At 36.8% G+C, this 11,176-nt stretch overlaps 1 protein-coding gene across 1 annotated transcript in view; it reads left to right on the top strand.

Moving 5' to 3' along the window:
• Window positions 1-11,176, top strand: part of LOC104524076 (FAS-associated factor 1-like) — a gene marked incomplete at its 3' end in the record, with an annotated part of 50,131 nt that overhangs the window by 13,798 nt on the left and 25,157 nt on the right. Inside the window, exon 2 of the mRNA XM_010166836.1 lies at window positions 3,131-3,199. Within this exon, the coding sequence (XP_010165138.1) occupies window positions 3,131-3,199 (69 nt within the window). The remainder of the gene's footprint in view (window positions 1-3,130; window positions 3,200-11,176) is intronic.

Below are 11,176 nucleotides of genomic sequence, written 5' to 3'. Positions count from 1 at the left end.
TACAGAAAACAAAGGCAGAAGCAGCCCAGGTTGTTCTGGGACTAATCAGCTGCTCCAGGAGTCCTTGACATCACGTCACGCTTGCCAGCAAAGGGTGACTACCTGTCTCGTGTGCTTTTACTCTCTTAGGGGAAATTCCAAAGGCACAAACCAGATGCTTTTCTTGAATTCATCTGGCATGGTATGATGCAGTTAAAATGAAACAAATTTTGAATTGTTATTGGTTTTTTTTGATCTTGCTGATGTTTAGACTGGTGATGGATGATGACTCGAGGCAGGGATTTGTATGTGGCAGTGTCTAGTGTCTGAATCAATTCTCCTTTATGTTGAGACAGTATTCTGAAAAACATGAGTTTGCTGCAACTGTGATGTTGGCAGGGTGTTTTATGGTTACATTGATAAGGAGCACTCATTCATTCATTCTTGTCATTCAGGAGTGGTTTTTTTCTGTTTTATTGACAACTAGCAAAAATAGTCCATCTGGAAAGTAAAATCTTAGTTTTAGAATTCCTCAAAATTATATATTAAAAGTGACTGTAAAAATGATCCAAGGGTTTTCAACAAAACTGCTTCTTTGGCTGTTAAATCTGATGTTTTAAAAATTTCATTTATTGTCTATACCTCTCTGTTCCTGTTACTCCTGTTACCTTCTGCATTGAAAGAGCAGGATTCTGCTTTCGACTGTAAATCACCAACAAGATGATTTAGGAAGAATGTAGACATACAGGTGAATTAGTTGCTTAATTATTTTGCCTCTGCTGTGATGAGCTAACTGCTTTCATTGTACTCTGGCAGAAGAGTAAGCTAATTTTGTTTAGTTTATCTCAAAATGAAAGGATGCTAAACTGAGCTGAATTGATTTGCAGTTAGTATGGGCTAAAGATTGTGCACATGGAGAATTGAAGTCAGCTGAGCTGCAGGGGTGATATAGGAGAGGAGGGCAACTAAAGCCAGTATTTGAGCCCTGAATTCTAAGTACACTCTCCTCAAATTCATCTACACAGTCCAGGATTGAAAACACCACGTTGTTGGTCAGGTTCTGATTGTGAGTTGGAACACAACTCAGTTCTTAGAAAGGTTGTGCTGAGTTTGCAGGGCAAACTGTAACTCTGTATTTCTGCAATGACCAGATTTTTAAGTGAAATGAATTTAACTGTAAACAGAACCTCAGACTGTCACTCCTGCAAAGCTTTTTCTCAAAGTAAGACTGCTTTGCAGCAGAGGCGTTGACGTCAATTTCAGTGGCACGGTTATGGTAGTATGAAGTGTTCTGTGATTTCAGAAATGACAAGCTCGAGCACTGCGCTCCTCAAGTTTGCCTGGCGTAAGTGTGTATAACCTTCACATTTACTAGGGCATGTGTTAAAGTGTTGTCTCTTTTTTTAACTTCAGAAGTAACTGCAAGAAGTAATGGAAGAGAAGGCAAAATAATGCTTCTCAAGAGCAAAACTGTATTTTTAAAAAATTTCTAACACTCCAGATGCGAAGTGGGTGAAATTCTGTATTAACACAACATGCAATGTGAGCAATGGGAGAAATTTTGTCATGTTCCAGAGAGAATCAGTCTGGCCACAAGAGCTTTGTGGATCAGTAGAAACTGCTGCCTCCCCTCTGCGCACAAAAAAACCTCTAAAATGTCTTCTTGTGATCCTTGCAGTCCTCCATACTGCTCCATTATGTGCAGACTTACTGCATGTAGTGCTTCATGAGTGTGGTATTATTCAGTGTTGAATTTGGGAAGAGAGAATTGGTCATGAATGTTTCTGTGATTTCTTTTCTAGTTTTTATTTCTTACAGTCGTTGTTGTAAATGGGGAGGAAAGTCAGAGCATGGAAAATGTGTGACCTGGTGGCTTTTAATGTCTTGGGAGAAAAAAAAGTATCTGTTTCTGCGTCTAACCCCCTTTTTCTTTTATCACATAAAGGAAAAACAGGGCTATATGTCTGTGGAATTAGGAAAATGGATCTCTTTGCTGCTGCTATCTAACTCAGTATTACTACTGTTAAAAGATTGGAATTTTTAAATGTAGTTCTGTGTGAAGTTTCTATACACTTTTTTTTTTATATAACTGTGGTGGAGCAGAAGGAACGTGATCATGCTTCAGGCCTTGTAAAAGTCTGAACTCATCTTGTGTGCTTGAATACAGAGCATAGCTTTGATTGGGATGAAAGATAAATTCCAGAAAGAAACTTAACTGATTCCATTTTTCCCCTCTGGTGAAATATATCCGATACCCTTCAATGTGAAGGATAGTAAGTACATGGCAGAGTGAATAGCAGTGCTCTGCCTGCTAAGTTGAATAGTTGAAGAGGTGTGGGTGTCAAAAAAAGAAAGCAGGATGCTGGATCAAGGTTTTTGCTGAGTAGAGATGCTCTCTTGTATTTGAAATGAAACTCAATTTACAATACCATTTCATGGGATGTTATCACTACTTTAAAAATGCTATTGTATTAGATTTCTTGAACTGGGTAAAGCCAGAGAACAGGGCCAGAACAAGAAGCAATTATTTTATCCAAAAGGAAAACATTGCAAACGTGTCATTGTGTAGTCTTAATTTTAAATAGTTTCACAAGGGATGCTCATTTGTAAATGGAGTAGTAATTTGGCACTTTGATCAAAAGTTCATACTTGCCACCTTCCTCTTACACTGTACTGTGTAAGACTCAGAGTGAGTAAGGGTATGAGATGATGGTGGAGTCAGAAGGGTGTATATATATGTTTCTGTCTTTAGACAAAGTATTTCAGCTTTCTCAAACCTAATTTTAAGTATTAGGTATTTCTGTGCTTCCTTTAAAAGTAATATGAGTGTTTTGTAATTTTGAATGTAGAATTCTCAAAACACCTTTATGGGACAGCACTGTTGTCCTAATTTTATAAATAACTACTTTGTCTTGCTTCCCTAGGTGACTTTCTCAAGGTTACACAAGAGTCCTCTGGTGGAACAGGGAATTATATCCAAATGTTTGATGTTTAAAACTGGAAATCCAATTTCTGGATTGCCTTCTCCTAACAGAAATGAAAGACCTGTACCTTTCCTGTCATACTGCTGAAGTTAATAAAATTATAAGTATTAATCCTCTGATTTTGATCAATGTTTTTAATTCTGCTTACTGCTTCTTTTTCTTTATAGGCATGTACTGGTATTGAAAATATTGATGAAGCTATAACATTGCTTGAACAAAATAACTGGGATTTAGTGGTAAGTATTCTAAGAAAATAACTTCATAGATCAACTCATAAAACAGTGACATGCCATCTTGCTGAGGGAGCTATTTATTTCAAATTTGGGGGTTTCTTTATGGCTGGAGCAAGCAAGTTATGTGCAGACTGTTTCCGGTGTGTTACCAAGTTAACCTTGTTTACTGAGTTGTATATCCCTGGTATTCTCAGATTGTCTTCATGCCTTTTTGGTTTGTTTCTTTTCCTTTAAATCAATGTTTCATATTGTGTTTAGTTTTCTTTTTGGTAAATTGTATGCATAATTTTATAAGTTGTATAATTAAGGGTAGCATTTTTAGAAGACATCTTGTGTATACAGACAAGGTTTTTGAGGATTTAGGTGTCTGTGGAAGAAATAGAAGGCAGAACAACTTCTTCAACCTTTCCTATGCTGTTAGTTTAAAAATAAGATAGTTGGTTTTCTATTGTTAGTTGTTATGCAAAATTGAGTCAGAGATTAAGGCCATACCTTATTTAGATTTGGTGTTATCCAGACACAGTTAAACACAAACAAAAAAAACCCAATAAGCTCACTCATACTAAAAAAACCCTTTAGTCTAGTTTGTAATAAGGTTCAATGTGCAGACAAATAGGAGGAAACCAGTAAAACAAGCAAAACGGTCTTAGACATTTTAAGACTCTGCATAGGATAATGAGGATAAATAAAGAAACTACTTAATCCATTTGAAAATAGAACAAACTTAATTGAAAATCAAGTGATCTTTCTTTAAATGGTAATACCTTTGATTCCCTCTTTTTTTTTTTTCCTTTTCCAAATGAGTGATCTTTGGACCAGTACAAATTATCAGAAAAATAATTAAAAAATTAAATATGTTACATTTTCCAAAATTGACAGATACAGTTTCAACTGTCTGCCACATTGTGTTCCCAGCGTGTTGTTTTGAATGCTCTCCATGTTTTAATAATCACAAACTAAGTATCACAGAAGTTGGGATGGGTTTTTAAACTAAGTTTGCTTGAATGAAGATTGTGTTTCTTTTAAGGCGTAATGTTTAAAAGACACGTAATATTGTAACCAAACACTATGTACTCCAAGCACTTGAAGCTAAATGTTTAAAATAAATGTTCATCAAATTATACGGGGTCTTTATTTTGCAACATCATGGGAGCATCAACGATGAGATACCAACCACCGAAAGGGAGCACAAATCGTCAGTGTCTTCAAACAGAAAATCATAGAATCAGAGAATGCTGTGAGTTGTGAGGGACCCACTGGGATCATCAAGTCTAACTCCTGTCCCTGCACAGGACAAACCCAAGATTCAGACCATGTGTCTGAGGGCCTTAGCCAAATGCTTCTTGAATGCTGTCAGGCTTGGTGCCATGAGCACCTCCCTGGGGAACCTGTTCCAGTGCTCCACCACCCTCTGGGTGAAGAACCTTTTCCCAGTGTCCATCCTCCACCTCCCCTGGCACATCTTCCTGCCATTTCCCCTGGTCCTGTCATTGGTCACCAGAGAGAAGAGATCAGCGCCTGCCCCTCCTCTTCCCCTTGGGAGGAAGTTCTAGACCGCGATGAGATCTCCTCTCAGTCTCCTCTTCTCCAGGCTGAATAATCCAAGTGACTTCAGCCTCTCCTCGTATGGCTTCCCCTCTAAGCCCTTCACCATTTTTGTGTCCTCTGGACGCTCTCAAGTAGCATTATATCCTTTTTATACCCAAATGTATGTTGACAGAGTGGTATAGTTAATAACATCTTTTGTTGTATTAGTTTATTGTGACTTAGCAGGGGCTGTTTTGAAAGTTAAAGTGTTTATGGGAAGGCAAGGAATAGCCTTATGTGTTCTGTTCAGGTTGTAAAGTTCTCAATACAATGCATTAAATCAGTAGAATGTGGTTTTGTGGGATTTGTAAATTGTAAAGTATATGCTTTACAATAAATGCTCATGGGTGGGGCTGAATGAGAGAATTGTGATGAAAAATGGTAAGAACAACTAAAGGGATTTGATTTGAATTTTTTTTTTCCTTTTGAGACTCCAGAACCAGCAGAAAGGGCAAGTGAAGTATTTAAAACTATGAGGATGGCTATGAGAATAGCTTTAAATAATTATTAGTGATGCATAAATGATCTAGAAGTAGAATATAGTGGGAAAAGAAGTAATGACCCAAAAATGCAAGCTTAAAAAAGGCATACGGAAAGTAAGAAAGGAAACAAAATTAGGGATGCAAGAGGTACTCCAGGAAAGTACATAGTTCTTGAAACTGAACAGAAGATAAACAAAGGGTGTCTCTATGAAAAGGAAATGGTCAGTTGTGGAAGAAAAAAGATAAATTGAGAAGAGTGAAAGTGAAGAAGATGCCCTAAGAATCTGTCATTAGTAGGACATCAGCTCCTTTTTATTAAAAGCAACCTTCTTGTAAAAAAGGGAGTGAAAACCAAACTATGCTAATCTAGCAGGGAGTAAGAAGCAGAAGAGTGAAGAAAAAGGAGAGAAGACAAAAAACCATGAGTGTAAGAAAAAAGGAGTTGCTAGCTTGAAAGCAAATCAAACACCTCTTTGTTAGGCAAGGAATTTCAGCATTTCAGAAGTCAAAACAGCACGTGAAAAAAGGCTCATGACTTGTGAGAATGGTAGCATTTTTATTTCAAAATTAGAAGTGTAGGTGTCTGTGACTTATTGTATACATCTTCCATGTGTGTTGGGGATTTTTTTTAAATTTTTTTTTAGTTGTCAGGTACAGATTCAGTGCCAAGAAACTGGGGAGAAGGGAAGGCTTTGTTTTGATTGAACCAAAAGATCTTGGAGGTTTTTAGCTGAGATAAAAAACCTAAAAAAAATCCTTTTGCTTGGCACTAAATATTTCATTCAACATGGAACAAAACATTTTTTGGGACTTGGTTCCCAAATCATGAAAACAGTAGTGAAGTTTTTGGGAAAGGATTCCTCTATCATCCTCTGACCACCAATCTGTTAGGTAAATGGGAAAAACATAATCACCATCTTCTCTAATTTCATATTGTTTTGTGAGTCTTATTCAGAGGCTTATTTAAAGTTCAAGTCTTTGATAAACATGACCTATAGCAGTAAAATATAATCATACAGATGTTCAGGGTTTGGTTGTTTTGGTTTTTTTTTGGCAGGGGGGTTGTTGGTTTTTTTTTTTTTTTAAATGTATATTCCTTTACTTCCATGATTTTGTAAGTAAAATCAGAGCTCTGTATTTGATCAGGAAAGCTTCTGTGAGGCACCCAGGGTAACATGAAGTAGAAAGCTCAGCAAGTCCTATTAGGATGCGATCTACTGAAGTTCAGGGGCACTTCTGCAGCATTAGGCAAAAAAACCCAAAAATATAAGTTAAGGATGGTCTTGTCTTGAACAGATTGCTTCCTCAGTCTCCATTCAGGCAATCTGAACCTCAGTTCCATTTTCCTCTTTGGGAGAAAAAAGTCATGTGCTGCCAGAGGCTGAGCGAGGGACCCAGGCTGAAGATTCCCTTGAGCACCTGTTGCTTTTTGAACTCTGAGACTCAACTCAAGGGCATTGTTATTACTCTGGGACTTCAGCCAAAACAACCAAGAGCAAGTAGTCCTGGTGAGTTGGAAAGCAGAAGGATCCCAAAACAGAAACAGCAACGTACTCACTGATATATGCTGACAGAGAAGTACATCAGAATGCACAAAGACAGCAGAGGTTATATAGTTCGCAAAACAAGTTTCTAATGTCACGCTGAAGTACTGTTTTTTATGGAAGCTTTTTTGGAGGATTTCTTTGTTTGCACTGAGGCAGTATTGCTGCTGTTTATTTTCTCCATGTTTATTTGATTCTTTAATATTTTTTTTTCTGGTCTTGATAGTAGATTTTGGTATCAAGAGTGTCACTGATGTCTTTCCTGTGGCTTCAGTAGGTTTTGCTGTGTTTTGTATCTTTTGGACATTTGGCCTTACCTTTGAACAAAGCCAAATCTGAGTGAAATGTGAGGAATTCCTTTCTTGGTTTAGTTTTTCTAGTAGCCACTTATGTTTTTTTGTTAAGAATTAATCTGATTTCTTTTTTCTTTTCAGTTTAGAACTGAAACATCAGCTTCCTATTTTTGAACTTTTAAGGATTACCTACCCCCCAATTAGAACTCCTCATGCCTATTCCTTTATGTGCATACTTTAAGACAATATAAACTGCCATTAATTTATCTTCAACTTGTAACTAAATAAATCTGATTTAAATGTCTTGGAGTTGTATGTGTTTTACAGTGTTCAGATCATGTTTGTAGCTCTTTGAAGTGATAATGGAAACTGTCATTCATAAATGTGTGGCTGCTAGGCTTTGTTCAAGTGCTTAAAATCAAATTGATGATGAGAGCGCTGCAGAGGAACTTATGTGCAATAACAGCATACGAGTTGCTTGGTGGGATCATGAGGTCTGATCTTGCCAATAGTTAGTTCCCCACTGTTGCATGTGACTTGGCCTTTGTGGTGGTCTGCTGCATATATAGCAGCTTAGGGGTTTTTAATGCATTGGAACACTGTAGCCTGATGACTAGGCTTAATAGAAGCTGAGTGATGAAATGTTACAGAGATTGTTCTGGGGGATACAGGAGATCAACACAGATAATATAGTGATCTCTTCAGGCCTTCATCTTTATGAAATTGTTCTGCAATAGATGGATCAAGCAACTCTTTTAAGCCTGCCGGGATTGTTGATATGTTATTTCCTGTCATTTCTCTGAGATCTATTAGCTTACCATAATTTTTAACATCTGAGGAAGCAAAAGTTAGGAATTTCTGTCTTTTGTAAAATCTGATGGTTTTATAGCTTGCACATTTAAACTATGCCCTTCTGTTTTGGCATTTGAAGGTAAGAATGACAGTTTAAATGTATCTTAAACTTTGTGTAAAGACAATAAAAAGGTATAAAAAAATCTCAACAATGTGTCTTTTGAAATGTTTCTGATGTTGGTAGATATTTAAGGAAATGACCCATTAATGCAAGAATCTATAATGTACTCCTTGACCCTATGCATTAAGGACCTTCAAATATATGAGGTTATTACATAGGTGATAGCTCTTTGTTCTCCTGACGTCAAATGCATGTATCTGCACATAAAACTTGGTCTCTTGTACCTTTCACAGATTAATGAAAAACTCAAATCTTTCATATATAGCATGACTGTATATTCTGTACTGGTAATCAGAACGGTTTTGAGTTAAAAGCAGGATTCACCATGCTCAAATTTTCTAATTTTTCCAGTTTGACCATTTCTGTTGTTACTGCTGTTCACTGGTTTGAAATAATTCTTATTTCATGTCTTTTTCAATAGACATTGTAATGTAGGTCCTGCTTAACATCTATTTAGGAAGAAAATAAATGTCATCAAAATAAAAGGGAGGGATTATCTTAACTATAAACTTGTATATAATTATTATTAAAAAAACAAACACCTTCATCCTCTAAATCCCAAGCAAACAAAAAACCCAAAACACAATAACAACAAAAAAAACCCCAAAACCAACAAACTTTTTTATTTTCAAAATATATTCTTAAAATGACCTTTGTGCCTTCCTGCTATATTTGGCTTTGTTATTCTGCGTTCTGGTAGAGGCTCAAAGCACAGTGTAACTTCAGTACAACTGACAGTTTAGTGCACCTGGAAATGGGATGACTTGCAGTTCCTGCTGTACACAGCTTCCAAGAGGCAGCTGACAAAAAGCATTTCTATAGCTTGGAAAGAGAAATTGTATATTTTGAACATCTGTTTTCATAAAACTTCAACTGTCAACTATAGTTTTTTTGTTTTGAATGGAGAGCTTACACAAAAGATGAGGGCTTTTTGCATCTCGCTGTTTAAAACCTCTTAAGAAATGGTTGTTTGTCAGATGATTTTTTTATCTCTAAGTACACATTTTGTTTATATATCTATATTGACTTCTATGGAATGTTGTCTTTTGGAAAGAAAGAAGTAAAAAAAACCCAAAACAAAACACCAAGCACAAATTGAACTGAGAAAAATGAGCTAGGACTTTACAGTTTTTCTTTTTTATTTTTGTTAAAGGTACCAGTTTGGATGGGATTACTAGGCAGAAAATGGGCCATTTGCTCAACAGTTACCAACAATCTGTTATTTGTATCTTTTATTGCTTTATAACAATTAACTTAATTCTTTTGTTATAATATGTAGTAAATCTCAGTACAATTTGGTAAAAACTAATACACTAATGATGTCTTTTGTCTCTTTTTCTAACTGGTTTCCCTGCAAAAGCTTTGATGTGGTGTCTTTTTGTATGTTTTTATGGTTTGTTTTGGGGGTTTTTTTATTGATTTGAATGAGTCTGCCTCCAGAAACTAGGTGATTAATTTAAGTTTGGCACAGTGCCATTTCTTTTTCTTAAATGTGGGACAGTATTGTCATATGTTTAGCAGCTCTCCTGTTTCTTTCGAAGCAGGCTGTATTTCAGTGTCTGGAGAACCAGGACTACATATTATGGTGATGGTGGTCATCACATTGGCCCCTTTTATCTTGTATTGCTGACCTGCTGTTTCCTTTACTTTGGATTGTGTGCTGAATATGGCACACATTTGACAGCACTCACTGTGAGACTGGTGGGAGGTTCTTGGTGTGCTCTTCTCATTAGGACTAGATCTGAAGGTTTTTTAATATTAGGAACATGGGTTTATCTGTGTAGTAATAGCATTCTCCCTGTGGTCAAGTGAACAGTCACATCTGCCTGTGGGGAACCAGAGGTTTGTATCCCAATTTTTTTTAAGGAACTTTTAAAGTTTTGTTTTAGACAAGTGTCCTCTTGTGCATCTCAGTGACTTGTCGAACATGGTATTGTCAGCTCAGTTAGTTTATGCTCGCTGTTACAGCACTGAGTTGCCTAGCCTGCTGCTGGCAGAGCTAAGGAAGAAGGAAGCTCAGAGTAAGGTGATGACAGATAATGTTGGTGGATGGGCATCCTGCAAGCATCCGTGAGCGTGGTGCCTGTCTCCAGGAAATACAGGAGTTGCAGGTTTCTTGTGTGTCCAAATGCAGCATTAATCTCTCCTAGTAGGACACAATTAAATTGTGTGTGAACTTTTGTTTTACAAAGGACTACAGAAATCCCTTTTGGAAGTCTTTAATGTACTTTCTGTTAAATTAGGGATCCCTGCTTGCAAAAATCGTTTGAATTCTCATTCTTTGTATTTCCAGCTTTTTTGCAGCTCCCAAAGTGACATTTCTGTGTCTTTGAGTAAGCTCAGATGCATGCTGTGGATTTTCTGCAGCTGGGTGGTAGTGAAGACGACTAGCTAATTCTTTAAAAAAAAAACAAAAAACAAACCAAACCCAAACCATGATTGTTAAATTAATTGTTTTTATTTACTTTTGAATGCCTTCGTCTCGGGTAAAACAGATGTTTCCTGTTTGTGTATTTTCTACAGTGAAGACCTTTTGAAATATGCAGATCTATAGCATCTATACATCTATAGTTGTAAGCATGGTATGGCTTTCCACATAGCTGTATGCACATTTATGTATTTTAAAAAAGCAAACAACCCGATCCAAAGCACCACCACTAACACATGTGAAGAAAATTAAGATCCTTTACTTGCAGAATGCGGGATAAGAGTGCTGCCTTGTCACCTCAGAAATGTGCTTCAAAGAGGAAGATTACCTCTGCTAGCAGCAAGATAGCCCAGTCTTTGTGGTTATACCAAATCCAAACTACTTTCTTCTGAGGCTTTTAATTAATGGCAATAGTTGATACCTCAGGTGATGTAGGAAAGTGTTCAATATATTGCCACTGTGACAGACATGTCACATGACTTCGATGAGAGCACAAACTGCAGTTGATCCTGTTGTGTCTCTGCATCAGTCTTGGTCCGTTGCCTGCAAGTGGTCTGTTAGACATCAGTTTGAAATGTTAGACATCAACTACAGTTTAAAGTAAAATGGAGCCAAACCCAATAAAAATGTCATATACGCATTCTGACACATACAAGCAAGGAAACAAACATAT

Source organism: Antrostomus carolinensis, unplaced genomic scaffold, assembly GCF_000700745.2.
Source record: "Antrostomus carolinensis isolate BGI_N321 unplaced genomic scaffold, ASM70074v2 scaffold24114, whole genome shotgun sequence".
NCBI classification, from domain to species: domain Eukaryota; kingdom Metazoa; phylum Chordata; class Aves; order Caprimulgiformes; family Caprimulgidae; genus Antrostomus; species Antrostomus carolinensis.
The sequence above is the reverse complement of the archived record's forward strand: the minus strand, read 5'-3'. Positions and strand labels throughout refer to the sequence as shown.